General features: G+C 36.3%; 1 protein-coding gene and 1 long non-coding RNA gene across 2 annotated transcripts; one reads left to right on the top strand and one right to left on the bottom strand.

Annotated features, from left to right (window-relative positions):
* On the bottom strand, positions 1-25,986 carry LOC111195411 (uncharacterized). Its single transcript, XR_002651632.2, has 3 exons — positions 25,458-25,986; positions 8,656-8,743; positions 1-170 (listed from the first exon to the last, which is right to left on the bottom strand). It is a non-coding gene; the product is annotated as an uncharacterized LOC111195411 (long non-coding RNA).
* On the top strand, positions 22,641-24,505 carry gpr25 (G protein-coupled receptor 25). Its single transcript, XM_007234744.4, has one exon. The coding sequence runs from the start codon at positions 22,934-22,936 to the stop codon at positions 24,074-24,076; it is 1,143 nt and encodes a 380-aa protein (XP_007234806.1). The 5' UTR covers positions 22,641-22,933; the 3' UTR covers positions 24,077-24,505.
* Positions 25,987-26,648: the final 662 nt, after the last annotated feature.

The following is a 26,648-nucleotide window of genomic DNA, read 5'->3' as shown; positions in this document are numbered from 1 at the left end:
TAAATTCAAAAATTATTTAATAGAAAATGTTCTCTCACTTGCATATTTACACATTAAATTTCCCCACAAAATACAAGAATGACAAGTGATTTTATTTTATTATCCGTTATTGATTCTTTTTGCTCCATCTCCTCGTCTTCATCCTTTCTCTACTGGCAGTATAGTTGAATCTGAAACACAGAGAGAGAGAGAGAGAGAGAGAGAGAGAGATTAAATCATAGTTTCACATTTTCAACTGAATTAGTGAAATAAAGTAACTTTTCAATGATATTCAAATTTTTTGAGATGCACTAGTATATGTTCCATTTCACCAAACCCAGCAACCGTGTCCACTCAGACACACAACAGTCTGCATTTATTTATGCTTGCTGTCTAAAATTGGTGGGAAAATCAGACTTCACACATCATCACATTATCACACATCATCCCACCGCACATCAGCATACCAGACCAAAAAACACGTGCTCACAAAATAAGGAACCGAGAGTACGTCATCAACACGATCTACATACACTGAACAACAGGGATTTCTATAAATAAATGGATTTAGAAGCTTTAATCAATGCCTTTTTAATCTCCCCCATTAAAAAAGCTTAACTTACCACATCTACCCAGCACAGTTACATCACTCTGATTAAGCAGCAAGCTGCATTCCTGTGTTCTGTGTTCTGAAATCAATAACTAAGGACTGAAGTGAACTATAGAGTGAGCCTACCCAACCTTAAATCAGTCTAGAATACCGTTAGGATTATGGCTAATCCACATAATAATCAGGGGCCAGTTGTTCAGAGGAAATCTGATCGGATTTTGGTTATCGGATTGGATCAAATCTGGAAAACGGGTTGTTCAAAAGGGAAAGAAGCATTCTGAAATCGGATCAGATCACGTAATCCAATCCTAGTTTGTAAATGGATCAAACCTTCAGTTTCTGTTGTTCAAAACTTTTCAGTAGGATTTGGATAACTTTGATCCAAAAAAACAGGATTACCCTGATCCCAACAAGGGGTAGGATTTCAAGGGGGATTTCAGGAAGTAAATGTGGTAAAACTTTAAAATCAAAGTTTTAAAGTAAAAAAAAATACATTTGTACAATTTAGTGTATATACATTTACTTCTATTTTGCACTTGACCTGTTTAACCGTTACAGTAATAAAGTAGACATTGGCTACCAATTAAGCCTTTTACTATAGTAACGTAAAAATAAAAACAATCTTGACCCCATTAAATAAACCCCCCAAAAGATTTCAATAACAAACAAAAATAATATATTCATTTTTTCATCTACGTCACTGTCATTCATCACTGTATATTAATGTCAAAGAAACATTTATCAGATATGAAGCTGTCAAAAATAATTTCGAACAATTGAAAAGAACACCAGAGTTTGTTCTGGTTCTTCAACAGGCTCAGGTGCATCATGAACATCACAGAGAGGGACATTGCGTCTGGTAGCAACATTGGGCAGGACAATACATGCAAGTGTTATGTTGCATGCTCCCTGTGGTTCGACTCGCAAATAGTTAAGGCATGCAAAGCGTCTCTGCAGAGCGCTCAACTGCTCGTATTGTTTTGCAATAAGCAGTATCTTGTTACTGCAAGAAAAGGAGTCATCAACCCCTGTTGGTTCTTCTATCTGTTTTTTACATAGCTGGTAATCCGGATTAGGTAATCGTGAAAACTGTGTTTCTGGATCAGGTTGATCCAATCCAATATTGCTTTGAAAAACTGGCTTAAAAGTTTACAAGATACTGCTTATTGCAAAACAATACGAGCAATTGAGCGTTTAAATGGAGTTCTGCAGAGACGCTTTGCATGCCTTAACTATTTGCGAGTCGAACCACAGGGAGCATGCAACATAACACTTGCATGTATTGTCCTGCCCAATGTTGCTACCAGACGCAATGTCCCTCTCTGTGATGTTCATGATGCACCTGAGCCTGTTGAAGAACCAGAACAAACTCTGGTGTTCTTTTCAATTGTTCGAAATTATTTTTGACAGCTTCATATCTGATAAATGTTTCTTTGACATTAATATACAGTGATGAATGACAGTGACGTAGATGAAAAAATGAATATATTATTTTTGTTTGTTATTGAAATCTTTTGGGGGGTTTATTTAATGGGGTCAAGATTGTTTTTATTTTTACGTTACTATAGTAAAAGGCTTAATTGGTAGCCAATGTCTACTTTATTACTGTAACGGTTAAACAGGTCAAGTGCAAAATAGAAGTAAATGTATATACACTAAATTGTACAAATGTATTTTTTTTTACTTTAAAACTTTGATTTTAAAGTTTTACCACATTTACTTCCTGAAATCCCCCTTGAAATCCTACCCCTTGTTGGGATCAGGGTAATCCTGTTTTTTTGGATCAAAGTTATCCAAATCCTACTGAAAAGTTTTGAACAACAGAAACTGAAGGTTTGATCCATTTACAAACTAGGATTGGATTACGTGATCTGATCCGATTTCAGAATGCTTCTTTCCCTTTTGAACAACCCGTTTTCCAGATTTGATCCAATCCGATAACCAAAATCCGATCAGATTTCCTCTGAACAACTGGCCCCAGAACATAAAAAGATGATTAGAATTTAAAAATAAAAATTGTAAAGTTTCAGCACAAGACTAGATAAGATTAGATGCATTTATTGTCAGTGCACAGTGCACAACATAATAGGGCAGCAATTCTCCTTAAAGTGCTTAAACATTCAATAAATAACATGAACTAGAAACTCTAATGCATGGATTTATGATACAGTGAGATGCTTGAATATACAGCTCTTAAACCACTTAAAAATAAAGTGTTTCTTTGAATTTACCAAGTTAAAAACTTCTGGAATATAATCGAGAGGAAGATGGATGAACACAAGCCATCAAATCAAGCTAAACTGCTTGAATTCTAGCATCAGGGGGATGGTATGAATCTCTATATAAGTGAATGTAATAATAATAGATATACAGCTGTGGAAAAAAAAAATTACCCAAAAAGGGAGATGGATGATCCCAAGCCATCAAACCAAGCTGAACCGCTTCAATTTTTGCACCAAGATTGGCAATAAGTTATCCAAAAGCAGTGTGTAAGACTGGTGGAGGAGAACATGCATGAAAACTGTGATTAAAAAACAGGGTTATTCCACCAATTTTTTTATTTCTGAACTCTTAAAACTTTATGAATATTTACTTGATTTCTTTGCATTATTTGAGGTCTAAAAGCTCTGCATCTTTTTTGTAATTTCAGCCATTTCTCATTTTGTGCAAAAACAAAAATGCTTGGAATTTGGGAGAAACGTTGTCCGTAGTTTATAAGTTAAAACAACAATGTTAATTTTACTCAAATATATACCTATAAATAGCAAAATTAGAGAAACTGATTCAGAAATAGAACTGTATGTACAGTGCAAGTATCAGTATATTATTGCACAAGCCCCAGAACAGCAGTGAAGCTTCTCTGCCATTCAGGGTCACGTTCTCCTCACAGCACTTGCTGACGAAAACCCGCGAACCTTCCTGATTCCTTAAACAGAAATAGAAAAAAACAACAAAACAAAGGAAAGTGAAGATCATAAAGCTCTCTACATTGTAATCAGTCGTAAAAATATGATATGTAAATGTAAAAAAACAATTATGTATAAGAGTGTGATTGTGTGGTTATCTACACTATAAAGGCCTCGGCATACTTCATGCGGAGACGACGTTCGCGTGGCTCTAGCGAACAATGTGACGTAATTGCGGAGAAAACGAACAGGCGCTGACGTCGCACAGGGGCTTCGTTCGCCGTGTCGTGCACATGGAAGCTGGGCGAACTCCACGGCCGAAGACACAACGCGACAAAGGCTGTGATTGGTCGTTAAAAAAGAGGCGTGCCAAGAAAACAAACATGGACGATTTTGAAGAAAGGCTGGCTGAGCAGGTACAGCGGTACCCTCACCTTTACGAGTCACACGTTTCATAGTATTATAGCTTGTTTAGACAGAGCGCGATGGTTTTCCGGTAGTCATGAAACTAAGCGTTACTAACGTAACAGCACCACCTGCAGTTGTGGAGCATGCGAGACAGGCAAAGCGAAGCTGCAGAAAGTATGCCAGCTCGAAAGCTCGCGAAAGTGCGCTTGACTTCGTGCAATGCTCACGAAATTCATTTCGCTGGAAGTATGCCGAGGTCTTAAGAGGCTTCTCCTCAATAATGCTCAGCTACACTGTAAATAGGGTCACCATTTATGTGTGAAATAATCAACAGAAGTCCAATTTCCAAATACTGGACAGAGTTTTCTGGACAGCAGCAAGCAACGACAAGTCTTACTCTGTAGCCAATCAGTGAATCTACTCTACATGTTTCAGTGTCCAAAATTCCAGTCTCTACTATGTTAAGGGTGGTAGTAAATCCCCTAGGTATGGTTAAAGAACCTTACTGAAGTTCAGTGTTTACCTGTTAAGCAAATAGAAAAAAAAACACAGTTTGCGTGCTGCTGTGTTCTATTCCTGGCAACCCTGATGGTGGAAATGGTACTAGGGAAATGGTTGCAGGTAGGTTCCGAGGCTACATCCCGCTCAGATTATTGACGTACTACACAATTCAAATGAGAAAATACTGGCTGATTCTCTGCTGAAAAGAGCTGCTAGAACTTAAATTCAGCTTAAATATAAAATATTACTGTTTCTGACATCAGCCTAACCCCCTGATCTGTAAATTTAATATAGTATAGTAAAATATATTGTATGCTTTAATTCATTCAGCTATGAATCTGATCTCATTTACTACAGTAATAAAGTTATAAGAATGAAAAACTGTGCTGCAGCATTTACAGGGTTAATCAGAGCATGCAGCACATTTTTATAGATTCTTATCTCTTTCTGTCTCTCATTCTCGAATCCAGGTTCTCATCTCTCATATCTGCACAGCTTGTTTCTATACAGCACTTTAACAATACTCTCTTATTTAATGCTTACGCACTATATTTAAATAACTACAGATGTACACTATACAGTGGTGTGAAAAATACTTGCCCCCTACAGATTTCTATTGTTTTTCCATTTTTTGTCATTTTGATATTTTTTTACAGATTATCAAACAATCTTTAATATCAGACAAAGATAACCTGAGTAAAAAAATACACATTTTATTTCTTAAAGGAAAAAAAATATCCAAGCTAATCTAGCTCAGTGTGAAAAATTGTTTGCCCCTAATCCTAATAGCTTGGTTGTGCCACTTCTTTACAGAATTGTTTTAATTCAGCCACATTGAAGGGTTTTTGAGCATAAATGGCCTGTTTAAGGTCATGCCACAGGATCACAATCACAGTTTAATTAGGCCATTCCAAAACCTTTATTTTGTCATTCAAGCCATTCAGAAGTGAACTTGTTTGTGTGCTTTGGATCATTGTCCTGCTGCAGAACCCAAGTACGCCTGAGCTTAAGTATAATTTTCTTTTTCTGAAATTATGTTAGTTTTATGCCAGATGTAACTGGACACACACCTTCCATCAGATTGATTTGATCATTTATCATTTATTTTCACTTTCACAATAAATAAAATCATCTTTAAAAAGTGTTTTTTTTATTTTTACTCAGGTTATATTTGTGTCATATTAAAGTTTGTTTGTTAATCTGAAAATGTAAGTATGACAAAAATGCTAAAATATAAGAAAGGGCAAAAACCTTTTTTTACACCGCAGTAGATACACACACATGTTCATTTTACTTTATGTGTTCTATTTCAACCAATCAATTAGGTCTGTCACGATAACTATTTTTTTGTGGAAAATATTGCGATTAACGATATTATTATGATAACACAATAGCATACAAAAAGAACATCAATACCCTTAAAAAAAAAATGTCAATACTATAATTACAGTATAATTATAGTGACATGCCTACAAACAGTCAATTTTATCAACTGAATTTTATTTTATTTCAAAAGCAAATTCTTTTTATTTTTTCTTTCACTATCCCTGTTTACTGTAAATACTCAGCGTCATTAAAAAATTATCATTATAAAAAGAAAAGACCAAAAGGATGAAAAGATTAAACTGGGCTGATTAACTGTGGAGGTTTTTTCTTTCCGGACAGATGAGCATCTGCCGTGGTTAGGATGTTGTGGTGGGTGGGCTTGAAATAGGCCTAGGCGCGTGTGTGTTTGTGTATTAGTATTAATTAGTAAATTACCATTAAAACCATACATTGCTGAACACTGATACATAAAATAGACTAATTTAACTATTAAATAGAATAATTATTAACTTTAAAAATAGCCAGATAATCTTCTTTGATATCAACACATAAGTGTCCTCTATTATGAACATTAAAAAATAAATAACACAAATATTTAAACATTAATTATTATTGCATGAATAAAAGAGAGGTTGCCATAAAAAATCCACATCCTCACTGAGCACTAGTCAGTCATTCCAGGATCACATTTTAAAAATAGCCTAGTGACTTTTATTTAATTTCAGCTTTTTTTTTTCAATGCATCGTTCACAAAAAACAAATACTAAGTATTGATATTTTTATTTGATTTAAATTAAATTAAAGCATGTAACAATTCCACTTCACATTTATGTGCAACTTTGTGTTGGTCTATCATTTAAACCATCATATTTTTTACACTAAAAGGCGCACTTAAAATCCTCTGTTTTTCCCAAAAACTAACAGTGCGCCCTTTAATCCAGTCCGTAAAGCCACTCTGCTGAAGTGCAGCATTATACAGGAGTTACAGCTTAGTTCTCCAGAACTAGCATTAGCATTAGCCGCTAATCGCTATTTCCCTGTTCAGAGGTGAGTATTATCGGCATGTAGCCTGCTAACAGTTAGCCGCTAATGCTAATGCTAATGCTCCAGCCTTAGTGCTTGAAACATTCGGGAATTTAAGCTTATTGTGCGTAAATGGAAGCGCTTTACTTATCCAAATAAACAGTTTTCAGGAGAAATATCTGTGTAGATTAACATTCAGTGCTCGTTTGACTTAAAAAGAAAGTCTTTTTTATTACAGTTTTGTTTACTAAGCTTAGCTTTACTTAACTGAGTTTGCTAACCTCCCCCCCATCACCAGCACCCAGCAGCGAGACCTGCTGAATTAGAAGTTCCTTATAGTGTCTCTTAAAATGCGCCTTATAATCCAGCGCTCCTTATGTATAAAAATAGACCAGAAATACACATTCATTGACAGTGCACCAAATAATAGATGTGCCTTATACTGCGAAAAATACGGTTAGTAAAATATAAATACAAGTTGTGGTTGTAAGATGAGAAAATGTGAAAAAGTTCAAGCCACTGTACAATTATAACACGTATATAACGTTATTTTCAGTATCTACTTTTAGCAACTAAAGTGTTCCATTTTTAATGGTGCACCACCACACCTGTCAGCTCAGCTTCCTGCAGGTCGTATCGGGGAAAAGGGGGGTGTTACTCTCAGGGTTTAGTTGTGATATGGGGTGCTGCTCTCAGGTCCGTTTCAGTTTCCATTTCTTACTGACATTTAGAGGACATTTTTAGAACCACTCTCATATCTTTTTTATAGCATCCCTCGCCTCGTTACACATCAATTAGCTTCAGGGTTTCAGAGTGTCCAAATATTTTCTTCCTATTTTCTGAGTTCATAAAACGTAGTGAATTTTTACTGCAGGTAGTTACTTTTTTAGTAATTGATCATTAACATCAGGGGTCGGGAAACTGATTATTAACTGTCATACCACAGTTAGTTCTGACCCTGCAATGTGATTGGCTGAGAGGGGTTCAATGAGTGCCATTATCAGCCGGTAATTCACTGTAAACAAAGCCATCATGTATTACTCCGCCACATACAAGTAAGCTAGCAACCATGCAGCGCTTACAAGCCAAACAGCGCAGCTACAAACAGAGCAGCAATAGAACTCGCAGAGTGTTTATGACCAAACAGATCTGATTTTCTTATCCTCTAATTCAAAATTTTTCAGTAAACAGTGATAATGTAACTGTGGTCTAAGTGCAATAATTTAGTCGAGGTTCGTGCTATAACACGTAATATTGGCACTGTTTTGCTGTGGTCGTAGGCACGAGGGCTCTGGCTGTTTAATTATATTAAGGGGCCGACTTGGGATCTCCCACACCTTTACAAGTTGTGAGGTGTTAGCTTGTGAGTAAGGCTGAAGATTAACCAGTGTGCTCATCAGGTCTGATGGTGATACGTTCTATTTCTGAAGTTTGCATCGAGCCACATTGTCACAGACTGTTGAAACATTTTCATAAGAGTTCATAAAACATAATGAATTTTTAGTGCATGTAGTTACTTTTTTAGCAACAGATCATTTGTACATAAACAGCTTACGTTTTCTTAAATAAAGTGATTCTACACTGGCATGGCAAAAGTCATGGGACAGCAAACGCTAAATTGATCATTAACTGTAATCTCAGGGTGCGGCTTGGGAACTCCCACACCTGTATTGTGAGATGTTTCTTGTGAGTGAGGCTAAAGATTGGCCAGTGTGCTCATGGCAAGGCCACGCTCTATTTCCAAAGTTGCACATTGAACATTCCTTGAATGGTATACACCATAGATAGCTTTTATTACCACCCACAATGGACAACTCAGTGACAAAAATCATGTGAACAAAAAGTGTTGAAGTGTGAATTTTTTTTCTGAATGAAATTATATATTTAAAATGTTGTGCCTACCTTATTAACATTTATCTAGAACAGTGATGAAAAACCCTGGAGGGCTGGTTCCAGATTGGACTCGATTCCACATCCTGAATAGAAACCCCTGTAAAATAATATATATTATTTTTATGTCTAATTTTTTTTTCTAAAATAAACCTATATATTAAAAAGTAGAAAGTGTATAATCCATACAGAGAACTTCATATCTATTACTGTCCTCCACTCAACCACAGAACCTGTAACGGTGCGGGTTCCTTCAAAATACTTGCTGAAGTCCGCATCCTGTCACCAAAAAAAATTTCAATGCTATTTTGATCAACAACCACCCATTTCCCTTTTTTTGAAAAATTATTATTATTATTCTATTATTATTATTGTTGTTGTTGTTGTTTTCCTTTAATTTCTCTTTTATAAACCAAAAATGCCAAAGTGTCTAGTACAATTTTAGTTCTTTTATAATATTTTTTGTTTTGTATTGTGCAAAAATAAAATAAAATTAAATAATTTTACTGCATGCAGTAATATTTCTGTCACTCTGAGAATGTGTGAATGTGTGCTGACTCAATCATACACATATGAAAGGTATAAAACGTGTAAAGGGAATCGGGGCATGAATATGCTTCACAGGAAATACATTCTGAAATTTCAGCAGCAGACTTCCTTCCAACAGTCATTAACGATCAAAACGCAACCTGACACCGGATATTTACAGACTGCACAATAAATCTGACACAGAAAAAAACAAACCTTCCTCACCCTGTTATAAAATGAAATCCATATAACTTACAACCATGTAATATTAACCTATATATTATTTACAAAGAATAATCTTTCTGTACCACACTGTAAAGCCTGTATTTTTTATAAACATGTATTACATTATATACAATATCCAAAAAGCACTAAATTACAGAAAACAGCTACCAAAGTATTTTATGATTGGGTCTATAGAAATAAAGTTACAGGGGGAAAGACTGTCAGAACTGCAGTTGTTGCTGCCAAGGCTGGCACAAATACGCGACCAACAAGACTTTTTCACACAGAGCTAGATTGGTTTGGGTAGTTTTTTGTTCTTTAATAAATAAATTATTAATTACAAAGTAGTTTTATATTTATTCAGGGTATTTTTGTCTGATATTATTTTTTTTCGATAGTTGGAAAAATACCAGTATGACAAAAAAGCAAAAACACACTGTCAGGAAATACCCAGGCAGGGTGGCGAGGAAAGCGGACACAAGTGCAGGTAGGGTGAAAATAAATAATAATTTAATAAATAAATAACAAGAAAACAAGGAATAAGTAACATGAAACAAAGATACACAAATAACCAATAACAAATCAAAGAACCTAAACTAAATCAACTAGAGATAATGAATAAACAAACAGGGAATATATACAAGGAATAAACTAGGAATATATATATAAGGGAAATAAACTATAAACGTGAAAACAAGAAATAAACGAGAAACAAATGACTAAGGTTATATACAGGGAGCTAGGGAACATGGAGCTAAACAAGAAATTAAATCAAATCAAATCAAATTTATTTGTATAGCGCTTTTTACAACAGGTGTTGGCAAAAAGCAGCTTTACAGAAACATGATTACAGGACAAAGAATCAGGCAAAACATTAAACATAGAATATACATAATACAGAACCCCCAGTGAGCGCGGAGGCAAGGAAAAACTCCCTCAGAGCTGCAGGAGGAGGAAGAAACCTTGGGAGGACCAAGACTCACATTAAAGGGGGGACCATCCTACCACTGGTCAAATGGCTTTTAAATTAATTTTAAAAAGTCTTTCATACATCCACATAGGTTTTATATATTCAGGTGTATAGCAGCTCCACTAATGGCTTATAGAGTAAGATGGATGATGAGCAGCTTATCTGTGGTGGTGGATGGAGAAGAGCTGACTTCAGAAACTTCCAGTCTGGCCAGACAGAGGACATGAGAGCCTGAGGGTCCAACATCCCTCGGTATCGGGTCAGATATGTGTTTATCGAATGCTAGATCTGAATCTATGATAACTCCAAGGTTTTTAGCTGCTGAACCAGGTGTGACTGAGAAGTCAGCCAGATTTAGCATTAAGTCTGATAATTTATTTCTAGCAGCTTTGGGGCCTAATAGGAGAACTTCTGTTTTATCACTATTTAATAGGAGGAAGTTGTGCGACATCCATGATTTTACATCTTCTACACAATCCTCGATTTTCTTTAATCTCACTCTGTCATCAGGTTTGGCTGATATGAAGAGCTGCGTGTCATCCGCATAACAATGAAAATTCACATCATGTTTTCTAATAACTTTGCCCAGTGGGAGCATATATAATGTAAATAATAACGGTCCTAATATAGAGCCTTGTGGAATTCCATATCTTACCTTGGTATAACTGGAAGACATATCATTTATCCTCACAAACTGATAGCGATCGGTTAAGTATGATTTAAACCATGCTAAGGCAGTTCCGGTTACACCGACCATGTTCTCTAGTCTTTCTAAAAGGATAGTATGATCTATTGTATCAAAGGCTGCGCTCAGATCGAGAAGTACGAGTAGGGAAACACAGCCTTGGTCGGCGGCTATAAGTAGATCGTTTGTTATTCTAACTAAAGCTGTCTCAGTGCTATGATAAGGCCTAAATCCAGATTTTTTCATAGATCTGGTTTCTTTGCAGGTAAGAGCAAAGTTGTTGGGCTACAGCTTTTTCTACAATCTTAGAAATAAACGGTAAGTTTGAAATAGGTCTATAGTTAGACAGTACACTAGGATCAAGATTTGGTTTCTTGATCAGAGGTTTAATTACAGCTGTTTTAAAGGCTTTGGGTACATGGCCCAGGGTGAGCAATGAGTTTACTATCATTAACAGAGGTTTAATTATATCTGGCAGTACCTGTTTTAGTAATTTTGTGGGAACAGCATCAAGTGTGCAGGTTGTGCTGTTTGAAGAGGAGATCATTTTCTCTAGTTCTAGCTGTGGAAGTGGGTTAAAGACTTCCAACCTAACTTCAGTAACAGGGTTTTGTTCTAGATCAGCCAGACCAGATGACAGAGAGGATGTAATATTTATCTGTTTAATTTTATCCCGAATGTTTTCAATTTTACTATTGAAGAAGTCCATAAAATCGTTGCTGGTGTAAATGGCTGGAATCTGAGGTTCAGTACCTGCCTGGTTTTTAGTTAATTTGGAAATAACACTAAAGAGAACTCTAGGATTATTTTTATTTATCTCGATCTGTGAGGCCAGATACGCTGAGCGGGCTTTATTAAGTTCTTTTCTATATTTTACAAGACTGTCTTTCCACGCAGAGTGAAACACTTCCAGTTTAGTTGATCGATATTTACGCTCTAAATTTCGTACTAACTGCTTTAAGGTACGAGTTTGATCATTGTACCACGGTGCGAGCTTTTTCTATCTCTCTATTTTGTGTTTAAGGGGTGCTACAACATCTAAGGTAGAGCGAAAGGTATTTTCTAAACCTTCGGTTAGTTTGTCTAGTTCTACTGGGTCTATAGGAGAATATATTAGAGTTGATAAGTCTGGAAGCTTACCTGTAAATTGTTGGGCTGTAAAAGGCGTAATTGAACGTTTTACAGAGTAGCTAGGGGATGTACATATATTATGACTGAGATGTAATTTAAATGAAATAAGGTAATGATCTGAAATTGCGGAGGTTTGAGAACGAATATTTGGGTAATCTATGCTCACACCCAGGGTCAAAACTAAATCCAGAGTATGATTACAGTAATGAGTAGGTCCTGTTATATTTTGAATAATACCAACTGAGTCTAAAATCGATGTGAATGCCTTTTTTAATGGATCATCCAATTTTTCGAAATGAATGTTGAAGTCTCCAACTATAATCACTTTATCATTACTTACTGCTAAGTCTGTGACAAAATCACTAAATTCTTTTAAAAATTCTAAATAGGGCCCTGGTGGTCTGTAGATGTTAATTAAAGAAAATGCATTCTTTTTTGTAACTGGATTAATTATACTGGTGTAAAGAAGCTCAAAAGAAGTAAAATTTTCATAGTGTTTCTGATTGCTAACTAAGGTACTTTGGAAATATATGCAGACCCCACCTCCTCTACCGGACAATCTCGGATTGTGTATATAATTATAGCCTGCAGGGGTGGCTTCATTTAATGCTACATATTCATTTGGCCTAATCCAGGTTTCTGTCAGACACAGAACATCGAATTTCTGATCAGTTATCATTTCATTCACTAGAACTGCTTTTGAATTTAGAGATCTAATATTAAGTAAACCAATCTTTAGGCTTGAAATGTTAGTACTACAGTCTGGATATGATTGTTTAATATAAGTTAAGTTATTTAGATTTACTGTTTTAGTTTTTTGATGTTTTTGTTTGACTCGGGGGACAGACACAGTCTGAATACATTGGTATCTAGGTAACGTCTCTTTGCAGCTCGCAGACGGTCGGTTAAGCCTCTCTGTCTGCGGCCTGGTCCCGGCTCTGGATTGTCAGCAGCTTCTAATACTACTTTGCCGACTAGCTAAAAGACTATGAGCTATGCTGCATGAAAGTAAGGCAGCACCCTCCCGCGTGGGGTGGACACCATCCCTACCTAAAAGACCAGGCTTGCCCTCAAAGTGTAGCCAGTTATCTATAAAGCCCACATGATTTTCTGCACACCACTTGGACATCCAGCGGTTCAGCGAAGAAAGCCTGCTGTAAGCTTCATCACCACGCCTCATTGGGATGGGGCCAGAGCAGATTACCTCCTCGGACAGCGTCTGGGCCTGTTTAATCACCTCTTTAATATTAGCCTTAGTTACTTCAGACTGCCGCAGACGAATATCATTGGCCCCTACATGAATTACTACCCTCGAATATCTCCTATTCCCTAACCTGAGGTTGTCACTAATGTCCAGTGCTCTGGCTCCTGGTAAACAAGTAACTGTTGCCGCTGGTGCCCCTAAAGGAGTAGCTAATTTCACGTGTCGGACGATAGAGTCTCCTATCACCAGAGTATCTTTAACAGGCTCCTCAGTTGGTGCTTCACTGAGCAGGGCAAACCTGTTTGACACTTGAACTGGGGGAGCGTGGTGTTTAGGTGGGCTGGCTGTGGCCTTTGCGGTAGCATTAGCCTTAGCCTTTCGACTATGCCGCCGAGACGTTACCCATTCGCCCCGCCGTGAGGGCTCTAAGGCCGGAGTCGAGGGGGTACTAACTCTCCCTGAGACACCCGGGGCTGCTAACAGTGAATCCTGCTGTCTATCCCTTATTAAACCCCGGACGTGCAGCTCTAACTTATTCACCTTATCCACCAAGGTGCTAACTATCTCACACTAAACTAGACAAGGAGAACTAAACTAAGCAGGGCAAGGGAGAAAACAATGGAAATAAATAGGAAACTAGAAATATACACAAGAGATAAACAGAGGTAAACACAGAGCAAGGACTAGGGCTATGAAACGCGGTGAAGCAACAGAGAGACAAAACAACAGGGGAAGGTGCAACGGAGAAAAAGTGGCAGAGGAGTGCTATTTATAGTAACATGTAACACACAAGAATAGGAAACACCTGGGGAAGGGGCGGAGCTACAAATGAGACACAGGTGGAAAAGTACTGAGACGGGAGACACAGGGGAGCACAGGTCACTGGGGAAGACACACAGAGACACGAGACGAGGCCAAGACGTGATACACACGAAATCTGTAGGGGGTAAATACTTTTAAATACTTGATTAAGAGCCGGTGTTTAGCTGTTGTTTGAAATATACTATTTCTAAATATACTAAATATACTATTCATTTTGCTTCAGGGTTTGCTGTGGACATTACGCCTAGTAAAAATGAGTAGTTATCCACTACCTCACACCAGCACAGAAACTATCAATCTTCCTTCAGTATGAGGAACTGTTTTTTTGTACTGGTTTTTAAATGAGTAAACCAGCAACAATCCTTTCCTGAACTCTGAGCCAAACTTCACGTCAGGCCCACACACCGACTAAACCACCGACAACCTCTACCGAAGTGTTACACTTTCACAAACACCCTATTATTCCACCAACAGCCATGTACTGTCGAAACTGGCATTCACCCAGTATCACTACTGACTGATTAAAATTTTACCATTACAATCTGCCCTTCTTATGTTTCTTGAGGAAAATTATAAGACATTCTAAGACACACATTGCTGTCGATCTGCCTGTTTGGCAAACAGTTCTGAACCATTGACCACAGTGTGAGGTTTAACCTGTAAAGTTTCAGTTTCAATTTTTTTAAGTGTTCATTGTACTGCATGTATGTTCAATACATAAACAAGGCACTGAACCAATGACTGGTTTATTTATTTTAGATACACTTTGGTTTTAGACCAAACGAGAGAAGGTACAAAATAATGGTTTGGTGATGTGGGTAGTGTTGATCAGATTAGCAGTGATCAGCATTTACAAAAACAAATGGTTGCAACAGGAAGTGGACTTTTACCAGTTCTTAGGTTGGGTGGCAAACAGTTACGCACATGAGCCCAGTAGTGTTAAAATCGTGAACTGCCTTAATGAATGAAGGTGTATTCTCTGGTAGAGTAGTTGTGGATTTCAAAGTTATGTTAAAATAGGTGTTGATTAATGGTTCAGTATTAGTGATAGAGCAATTCAAATTTATATTACATTACATTCATTGCATTTATCACTTTTTGATAAGAATGTATTTTAAACAGTACAATTCAAATGAAGTTCAGCAAAGGAGAAAATAAATGAATAAATAAAACAGCACATACTTAAAAGCTCCCTGCAAATACTGCAGAACCCTAAAATCTCATAAAACTCTAGGCCAATTTTTCATAGTTTGGTTCACATTTATTTACCTAAAAATTACAAAACAGTTCTAGAAGACAGTCACACATGCCAAATATTTTTAGGAGACTGAAGGCTACTCAGATATGGCTTAAACAGTAACAATTTTTTTTACAATAATAGCTGAAATATTTTGCTCTGTTATAATAAAATTTACCAGCCCTGCCTAAAACACTTAAAAAATTAAATGCAAATATTAACAGAATTTTGATATTTAGATATACAGTGACGTGAAAAGTATTTGCCCCCTTATAGATTTCTTTTGTTGTTGTATTTTTGTCATACTTACATTTCTCAGATTATCAAATAAACTTTAATATCAAAAATATAACCTGAGTAAATATAAAAATCAGTTTAAAATGATGATAAATTATTATTTATTTGTGAAAAATAAATGAATTAATTAACTGTGATTAATCACTCTTTTTCGAAAACTAAGTTTAATGAACTAGGCCTGATTACTGCCAGACCTGTAGAATCAAGAAATCTCTTAAAAAGAACCTGTCTGACAACATCATCGTCATCATACTGAACGTAAAACTTGGTGGTAGTGTGATGGTCTGAGGCTGCTTTGCTGCTTCAGGGTCTGGATAACTTGCTGTAAAAGATGGAAGCAGGAATTTAGCTGTTTACCAGACAATCCTGCGGGAGAATATCCGGTCATCTGTTTGTGACCTCAAGCTCAGGTGTACTTATGTTCTGTATCAGGACAATGATCCACACAGCTCAGCACATTGCGGGGGTTCAGCCCCCAAACCTACTGGACTTGTACAACAGCCACTGCCTGAGAAAGTGTGGTCTAAATGAAAGACCATAATAAAACACAAAAATAAAAGCCTTACTGTTTTACACTAATCATCATAAACATTTCATAGTCGTGTTTTGTCTAGGTTAGCAAATTATAACTTAAATTAAAGTATAGCAGGTCATAACTTATAAATTAAAACTAGGTTAGCTAGTTATTTATAACTTATAAATTAAAGCTGTTGGTTAGTTATTTGTAACTTATAAATCAAAGCTAGGTTGACTAGTTATTCATAATTTATAAATTAAAGCTAGGTTAGCTACTTATTTATAACTTATGAATTAAAGCTAGGTTAGCTAGTTATTTATAACTTATAAATTAAAGCTAGGTTGACTAGTTATTCATAATTTATAAATTAAAGCTAGGTTAGCTACTTATTTATAACTTATAAATTAAAGCTAGGTTGACTATTTATTTATAGTTTATAAATTAAAGTTAGGTAAGCTAGTTATAACTTATAAATTAAAGCTAGGTTGACTATTTATTCATAGTTTATAAATTAAAGTTAGGTAAGATAGTTATAACTTATAAATTTAAGCTAGGTTAGCTAGTTATAACTAGTACACCACACTGAGCAAAAGTCCAAGCTCAAACCCATTAATTCCTGCAATTTTCTCTAGGTAATAAGGAGGCTATAAGGAGTTGTAAATAGCACCCTGATAGCACCCTGGCTTACCAAAACACTAAGGGTTCCTAAATCTAGGCTTACAGTAAATAAACAGATGTGCTTTTCTCTCCCAAATAAACATTTTTCAGGAGAGAAATCTGTGTAGATTAACATCCAGTGCTCATTTGACTTAAAACAAAATGTTTTTTTTTTTTTAAAGAATTAGAATTTTGTTAAATTTGTTAATTTAGGTTAGCTTTACAGGTCTGACCTGCTGAATTAGAAGGAAAACATGGCGACACCCCTGTTCCTTACTAGTGTCGCATAAAATGGGTCTTTTAATCCAGTGTGCCTTATAGTGCAAAAAATACGGTATTTACCATAGTGTCTTGTAAAATATATCTTAGCTGACAAGACAAAACATTCTCAAATACTCTATTTTAATGTTTTGTTAAAGTTTTGTTACACAACCTAAAAAAGCATCTGCCCTTTATTTACAATGTCCTACTAGAAAAAAAACTACCATGTCTTTTTTTTTATATTAAGTTGATAACTGGATGTTTACCCTAAGGATCAAACACGCATAGCTATAAATTATTGTTTGTAGTACTGAATATTATTATTTGTGGAGAAAACAGAAAGGAACCATTGCTTTTATATGGCTGCAGGTTTTAGAACGGAAAGCCACAACAGAGACTCTTTGTTATTGTTATTGTGGTCTCATGTCAGCTGAACCAAAAAAAAAACTAAACATGGAACACGTTCTTTACACACTGAATGAAAACCTAATTACCCCTAATCCATATTCATTATCTCCATATCCATTTTAACAAACAACTGATTTTTTATATGAAAGAAGATTAAAATGTGTTTGAGGTTATTTTGTAAAGAAAAGTAAAAAATAAATAAAAATAACCAAATTCATTAAATGCATTAAACAGTATTTTAGTGTATGCTTGTGTTCCAGTAAAGTTTAATATTTAAATTAAAAGATTAACAAACAAAAAAAATATGTAGTGTGTATATGATAATTTCATATTGTGCACCATTATAAGATTATTATTTTTTTATTATTATTTTATTTTTGTGTATAGTAATAAATGCATAAAAGTCTTTATTTACAGTTTATATCCCTCAGTTTATCTTATCAGTTAATTAAATTAATTAAATAAACTCTTTAAGATTAACTAATCTATACATGGTCTGACGTTGAAACAGAACCGGAGTTCTACCAACCAACCCTGTCATATCCAACTGTTTATGGATGACTGAATTATTGCTTATCTGTGGTTATTCTACTGATGTATGACCACAAAACACACACACACCCACACTTGAGATAATTGATTGTATACACTGTGAGGACTGTCTGATATGTTTACACAGCACTGCACATTTTTATACAATTTATTCTATTGTATCTACTGTATCTGTTTATTTATAAATATTTTATTTGTATATATTAATGTAAAACTGACTTAAAACACAACAATTAAACAAAATCCACTATTATTTATATATATATATATATATATATATATATATTTTTTTTTTTTTTTTTTTTTTTTTATTATTATATGAAATATTATTTCCAGAGTTTTACAATGTTAGTGTCCAATAAATAACAAGCACTTTAATTTTTTGTTGTTGATTTTTGTGTCAAAAAATTTTGATGAATGGACCAATAGGGATTCTTTAAAATGACCTGAAATAAACTCTATTTAAATTGAGTTTTTTTTCTCTCTCCTGTTTTGGAGATACAATATTTTTTTATTAGAAAGCAACATATGTATGTAGTATAATTTATTTGATACCATATTTCATTTATTGTCTGTTCTAGTTAGTTCAGAGGATTCCAAACTTTTGCAACTCGCAGCTCACTTAACCCACCACAAAACATTCGCAACACATGCAAAATGTAATACACTTTTTAAAATCTAAATGCAGTCAGACTCACTCTAAAATTAGCGTAATCGCTAATTCTGTCAGTAATGTGACTGCATATAAAAACGTGATTTATATAAGAACACTGATTGTTATTTTAGTTCTGTATATCAGTAATAACCTACGGTAGTAGAGTAACTGACCTGCTCACATGATAAACAGGGTCATTTTATGGCATTTGGGGGCCCAAAGCGAAATGCCCCCCAGATCCCGACACCCCACCCGTCATACACTTTATATCAAAAAATTAATTGCATATACATATACTGCACACAAAGTAATGGTCACATTTGCAAAAATCCCATCATAATATAACCTTACAGTTTGGAGCCACATTACCAGCCCATTGGCTGAATGATTACATCAGCAACAAGTGGGAGGGGCCCCCTTGAGGGGGATTTTGATAACAGTGTCGTTAGATAGATAAAGGGGCGCTCACACCGTTTGTAATAGCATTCAGTGCTTGAGCAGTCATGTTTGGGGGCAGCTTGGGGCCCTTGATTGGTTTGCTTGCCTTGTTGCAACGGACCTAGTGATAAAAAACACCAACATGAACTTTGATTTTGGTGCCGAGTCTAAAGCGCTGCCACTATGATCTGGAGATCTGGAGAATTGGTGTGAGAACATAACATGGCCACATATTGGGGAGAAAAATGGGAGAACATTTGAAATAAAAAATACAAAACTGCAACACAAAATTTGACGTGCTTGTGATTTTATCATAGAACCCATTAACATTTCACTACAATTATACAATTATTGTGAAACTTCATCAATGTTTAGTATGATAGCTCAAAAACGGGTATATTTTCTGGTTTTGTGTACTGTACTGTATATTACCTTCTCAGAGAAGGACAGAGAACATGGACATTTTTTGTATTATTATTTTTTTTTATTTCTGATTTTTCCCCATTTTTCTCCCCAATATGTGGCCAGCGCTTTAGACTGCTGGACCACTCGGCACCAAAATCAAAGTTCATGTTGGTGTTTTTTATCACCAGTGACCCCGTGACCCTTGGAGGATGCGGGCGAGCAGACGCCTCCTCCGACACGTGTGAAATCAATCACCCCTTTTTTCGAGCTGCTGCTGATGAATCATTGCCTGAGCAGCTAGCGCGCTCGGAGGAAAACACAGTGGCTAGATTCCGATTCATCTGCTCACAGACACCTCGTGCCGCCCAGCGCCACCTTAAGTGTGATGGGGAGAGAGCGCCATCTACCCACCCCAGAGGGAGCAGGGCCAATTTTGCTCCCTCTAAGCACCGGCAGCTGATGGCAAAGCTGCATGAGCGGGGGTGCGAACCTGCGACCTCCCACTCATAGTGGCATCGCATTAGACCACTGGACCACTTGGCGCCCCGAACATGGACATTTTTGGTGATGACCTTAAAGGCCCATCAAGAATGGCAGTGTTTTAAAATACCCAACCTCCTCCCATCAACAAAGAAGTGTATAAAGAAGTATATGCATTGCAAATTTACGAAGAAAACCAAACAACGTTCAGAAGTGTGAGGTTTTCCCCTGAATAAGCTCTCATGTTCTCTTTAAATTTACCAAGAAGGGCATCAAGGATATTGAGTTTGAGTGGAAGCCGTGAGCCACTGCAATGAAACTTTTTGCCAGTTCGATGGTTGGAAGGGTCCACCATGCAGAAGTAGCAACTGGTTGGGTGGTTGATTGGTTAAGTCAATTCATGCAAAATTCTTGTGATAGCAAAATACTGTACATGGTCTAAACAACTGCCACAATGATCGGGAGATCGCTGGTTTAAATCTCCAGTCATGCAGCTCGCCATCAGTTGCCGGAGCCCCGAGAAAGCACAATTGGCCTTGCTCTCTCTCTCTGGGTGGGTCAATGGTGCTTATTCTCCTCATCACTCCAAAGGGTGATGTCGATCAGCACAAAGCGTCTGTGAGCTACTGTATCGGAGCAAAGTCATTGCGCTTTCCTCTGCGCTGTGCTGGCTACTTGGCAAAGAGGTGGTGATTGGCTTCACATGTGTCGGAGGAGGCATGTGCTAGCCCTCCCCCTCATTGTGTTGAGGATTCACCAGTGGTGGGGGATATACAGCTGGCAAGCAGCTGAATGGGTGGAACAATTGGCCACATAAATTGAAAAGAAAAATAGGAGACAGATCTGGAAGACTACACTCATCACTCGACATTTTGTGAATATTTATAAATATTAATTTTAGGTGCAAATAACTAGGAAAACACACTTAACACCTGGGAACAAAACTATATGTAAAACTATATTGTTAAGTAGTGTTATTTCATTACATAACTATGGACTACTGTATTATGAAATCCATTATTAGGCCTTTATTTCTGTGAAGATTTTTATTTAGTGCTGCTGTTTAATATACATAAAAAAGCCGCTCAGCGTCTGCAGACTGTTTGTAAATCTGTCTTCAGAGAAATATCAGGAAACCACAGCAGCAGTTAAAAACACCTCAGTGTGTCTTAGTTTAAAGTGCCGGCAGCCTGATTAAATATGCAGCACATTTACTTGAGGTAAATCAGTACTTTTAGTGCTAAATTAACACACTGTGTATTACAATTAAGCATTATACTATTTATTTATCACTGCTAGCAGTGCAAACTGCTTCAAGACTGAGCTGAGGGTTTTAGAATCTTGAATTTACACTGATTTAATACAGTATAGTTGCTGTACTGGACTTAAATGTTCTTGCTGGTTTCCCAGAGTCATTCCTACTGCTTGTACTCCTGCATTCAGATGTATCTTGGTTTATATCTGGTAACTGAAAGTGGAGGTTCTGGAGGTTCTGACCCAGCTGGACAGACGTCCTGTTGTAAATTGCGCTGTCAGGAAACCTCATGATTACAGCATTGGACGATATCCTCAAACACAGTTTTCAAGTTAAATTAAAAAGTAGAGGTCCTACCTTAGGTAAAACTTCCAATGTATTAAAATTCAAATTAACTTAAGTGTCAAAACTAAAAGTACTATTATTTGATGTAGTGGAGTTAAATTAAGATATTGAGTTTGAAAAGTAGTGGAGTTTGAAATATAGTGGAGTTAAAAGAATAATGTGTGAGTTTGACATGTAGCAAAGTAAAAGGGTTGATATTTGAATTTGAAATATAGTGAAATAAAAAGTAAAATATGTGAGTTTGAAATGTAATGGAGTTAAATAAAGAAATGTGAGTTTAAAATATAGTAGAGTTAAAGTAAGATATGTAAGTTTGAAATGTACTGGGGTTAAATTAAGATATGTTAGTTTGAAATGTAGTGGAGTAAAAAGAGTGGTATTTAAGTTTGAACTATAATGGATTTGCGTTTAAAATGTAGTGGAGTTAAAAGTAAAATATATGAGTCTGACATGTAGCAAGGTAAAAACTAAGATATGTGAGTTTGAAATGTAGTGGAGTTAAAGTAAGATATTTGAGTTTAAAATATAGTGGAGTAAAACGTGTGATATTTGTGTTTAAACTATAATGGATTTGAGTTTAAAATATAGTGGAGTTACATTAAGATATGTGAGTTTGAAATGTAGTGGAGTTAAATAAATATATTGGGTTTGAAATGTAGTGGAGTAAAAAGTGTGCTATTTGAGTTTAAACTATAATGGATTTGAGTTTGAAGTATAGTGGAGTTAAAAGTAAAATATGTGAGTCTGACATATAGCAAAGTAAAAGTAAGATATTTGCATTTGAAATGTAGTGGAGTAAAAAGTTAAATATTTATGTTTAAAATATTGTGGATTTCAGTTTTAAATGTAGTGGAGTTAAAATTAATATATATGAGTTTGACATGTAGCAAAGTAAAAAGTAAGATATGTGAGTTTCAAATGAAGTGAGATAAAAAGTTATAAGCTTGAGTTGTAAATGTAGTGGAGTTATTTAGTGGAATTAAGTACTTAATTAAATTTATATCATTACTGTCCAGAACTGCAGGTAAGATAAGTTGAATCAGCTAGATAAGTTTGATAATTGAGTTGATTGATTTGATGAAGAAAGTGCGAGATAAGCAAGATGCTTCTGACAAACAGAGAGAGACAGCAGGTCAACAGAAACGAGATGTTGCAGTTGTGGTTTGTAAGCATGTGACTGAATGGGTTTTCTTTCCTTTGCCAGTCTGAAGAGCACAGATGGCACGCAGCAGCACCTCAGCAGCCTTGTCTCGACACACAATGGACAACTCAACCCCCAGCCCATACGAGTACGACTACAACTTCAGCGGTGATGATGATTTGAATGACACCAGCACCACCGAGGTTCTGTACATGTCCCACGTCTACCTGCCCATGCTTTACTTTATCGTGTTCTTTGCCGGATTCTCAGGCAACCTCTTTGTGCTTATTGTCATTGGCAACCGTCACAAGAGGAGCAGGCGGCTGGTGGACATCTTTGTGCTGAACCTGGCTCTGGCTGACCTGGTCTTTGTCTTCACCCTGCCTCTGTGGGCCGTTGCAGCCGGGCAGCACCACCGGTGGCCCTTCGGTAGAGTCATGTGCAAGATCAGCAGCTACATCATAGCTGTCAACAGGTTCTCGAACATATTCTTCCTCACCTGCATGAGTGTAGACCGCTACCTGGCTGTAGTACGCCTCATGGACTCCCACGTCCTCCGCAGTAGCAGGTGCGTACACCTTACCTGCGGGGTGGTGTGGGGAGTGTCTCTGCTCTTGGGGGTGCCCTCACTCGTCTACCGACACCTGAGTGAAGAAGATGATGGCAGTTCCTGCATCGACGACATGGACTCGCTCTTCTTCAAAGCCATGATCCTGCTGACCGGCTTCCTCACATTCATGCTGCCTGTGCTCATCATCGTCCTGTGCTACGGATCCATCCTGGCCAAACTGCGCAAGCACTCCATCTCCGCCGGGAACCAACGAGCCGAAGCCAGGCGCCGACACTCGCTCAAGATCGTCTTCACCATCATCACCGCATTCCTGGTGTCATGGCTGCCGTACAACGTCTTCAAGACCATCCAGGTGATCTCCAGCATGAGCGACACCAGCCTGGGCGACGCCGTTCAAGAGAACCTGAGCCGAGGGCTCATCATCTCCTCCTGTCTGGCCTTCGTCAACAGCTGCATCAATCCCGCCATTTACCTGTCGCTGGATAAGCATTTCCGGCGTAGCGCCGCGGCGCTGTGCCTGAACTGCCTGGGTCACGGAGATGCACAGCACAGCTACGTCTCCTCCAACTCCTTCTCCAACGCCACGTCTGAGAGCCTGGGCAGTGTGCCCAGCCGTGGGCGCCTGTTCTCTCTAACTCAGAAGACCTGAATTGGACTTTAGGCCTGACCTGTTCATGCATTATTCACTTACAGCTTCAGCGTTTAGCGCTTTTTTAGAGGAATGCTGTAAAACATTGACCTCAAACAGAGATCGGTTTTCAATGGTACGTATTGTAAAGTTTTTATCAGATTCATAACAAACCTTTAAATATATTCACGCTTTTAAGCACGTCAGTTTCCGAACAAGTCTGTGATATACTGTTATGAGTCAAGAGACTTTTTTCATTCAGGTTCTTTATGAGCATTACAAGACATTTACAGATTTTAAATGTGGTTTTCTGAGCTCTATCTCTAAATTGCAGAAGGGAAACGTGCAAAACCCCCAACGGCGCCCCAAGCCCTTTCCTCTCAGACAGCTTCAGACAAGTCAGTCACAGCTGGGATTTTTTAAATGTGCATTTAAAATACAATCTGTGTTGCATTTTAAATGTTTTATTTTAAGCTTATCTAAACCCCACAGGGTTTAATCCTAGGTCCTGCGAACATTTTAAAGATAAAGATAAAACTATCTGAGCTACAGGGTCTAAGGGGTGGGGCTGTTTTAAACATATCCTTGTTTTAATATATACTGTAGGAGATAAAAATAAAAAAAGAAAAATCGAAAAAGAAAATGATAATAATAATATTCCAAAATAAAAACCTTACTGTCTTTTTTTGTTGTCTATAGTGTTTTAGAATAGTAGCAGGTTTACTCTCACCAATGTGAAAGCATTTATGTACGTAGAAATATTGTGAATATTTTATATTTTAGCATATTTTTTTTCATACAGGGTTCTATTTTTATTAGATATAAAATGTATTATAATTATTACAATTCTATCATTTTAAAAGGGAAAACAATATGTGCCAACAGGTTAAACTGTTCTAATTATACCTTTGGTTTTAATAATTTAATTATTAACCTTTGGTTTAAAAATAATATAATATAATAATAATATTCTACAAAAACAACTATTCTAATATAATGTAATACTTTTTTGTTACTTTATGATAATGGAAAGTCTGTCAGTCTGATCTGTGCTGTTACTGCTGGTTATGCACACCTTTCATTCAATTCCTTTCATTTCATGTTTACTTTCACTAATATATAATCCAATGCATTCATTTAAAATGATTTTCTACTTGTTTTCTTTGTGTTGTTTTAATTTTGCAATATTGTATCAAATCAGTCTTTTATTTTGTCTTGTCATGTATTTATGCTCTGTAGTGTCAGTGATTTATTGATTTGTGATTTGCTGTGTATTTTCTGTCTGACATCGAATAAAACTATAAAACAGATTTTTACACTCTTTGTAAAAAAAACTAAACAGATATTAAACTAATCGTGAGCATTTTTTTAAAGACAATTTTAACACAAACACATACCCTACCTCGTTTAGGTTTCGGTAGTTTTATCGGCCTGTAACGGATGCGTCCCGCCGCTGAGACAGATCGGCCCGGGCGACTCATTCTGGACTCTTTATTACAGAAATGATCAAAGTATACGTGTGGCAATATTACCCTGGCATCACTAACTGTTGGTAACATACTTTCTCATGAGAACTGGAGTGGGTAGTTGTGAGACATGAGAGTTCAATGGTTCACACTTGGCCACACGGCTCCACTGTTCCCCTTCGAAATGACTCACACAGCGGGTTTTTAGACACAATGGTTACGGTATATGCCAGCGTGAACTTTTGGCCTGAGCCGCGAGAAAGGCTGGTCAAAGATCACACAGAGCTTGCTGCAATAGCGCTTTTCTAGCCAACTGAGGAACACTCTGCATACTGTTACAGTGGTATAAAAAAAATATCATATGGTGTACATTTGCTTAAGACATTAAAATTATTTTTTTGCAATTAAATAAAATTCCAACCAAACATGATGAATCCATAATGAAGATAATTGTTACCTGAAAAAAAAAAACAAACAAAAAAAAAAACAGCAGCAAATCTTTCATTTAACCAACAAAAAAATAATGGTTTGGGCCAATAATAATAAGAGATCAACAACAGCAATTATAACAACAAGAAAAATAACTGTGAAATATCGTGAAACACTGTTACTGTTGACATGATACACTGTAATAAGAACACCGTAAATTGTACAACATTGTGTAACATGCTGGCAGCAATTAGCTAGTAAATTGCTGTAGAAAATTTTAAAAAAGTTTTCACTGCACATTTAATCAAAGTACATGTAAAATGCTGTATTATTTATTACAATAACAATCACAGTACTGTCATTATTATTATCACAGTAATAATCAGCTATATTTTTACCACATCACATATTAGACTGTTATAAACAGCATTACTGCATTCATTTTACCTGTTTTAAAATAAAACTAATGATGAAATAATTATATATAATTATCTTTTTTTTTATTTATTGTATAATTAGGAGCGTTTTGCTACGCATTTATTAAATATATAATATATGAATATTTTGTGATTAATTTAACCCTTTATGTTACGAGTCAAATTGACCTGTTTTAAAGTTAAAAAGTTATAAAGAATATCTAGGAAAAATAGTTAAAAGTATTTTTCAGTATGAAACTTCTTCTGTTTGCCTTAATTAAT

The sequence above is a fragment of the Astyanax mexicanus genome, chromosome 24 (genome assembly GCF_023375975.1).
Source record: "Astyanax mexicanus isolate ESR-SI-001 chromosome 24, AstMex3_surface, whole genome shotgun sequence".
Classification (NCBI taxonomy): Eukaryota; Metazoa; Chordata; class Actinopteri; order Characiformes; family Acestrorhamphidae; genus Astyanax; species Astyanax mexicanus.
Note: the sequence above shows the minus strand (reverse complement) of the source record. Positions and strands in the feature narration are given on the sequence as shown.

Bases quoted from the DNA above. Each gene is read 5' to 3' on its own strand.
- gpr25 (XM_007234744.4), top strand. From the start codon at position 22,934: ATGGCACGCAGCAGCACCTCAGCAGCCTTGTCTCGACACACAATGGAC.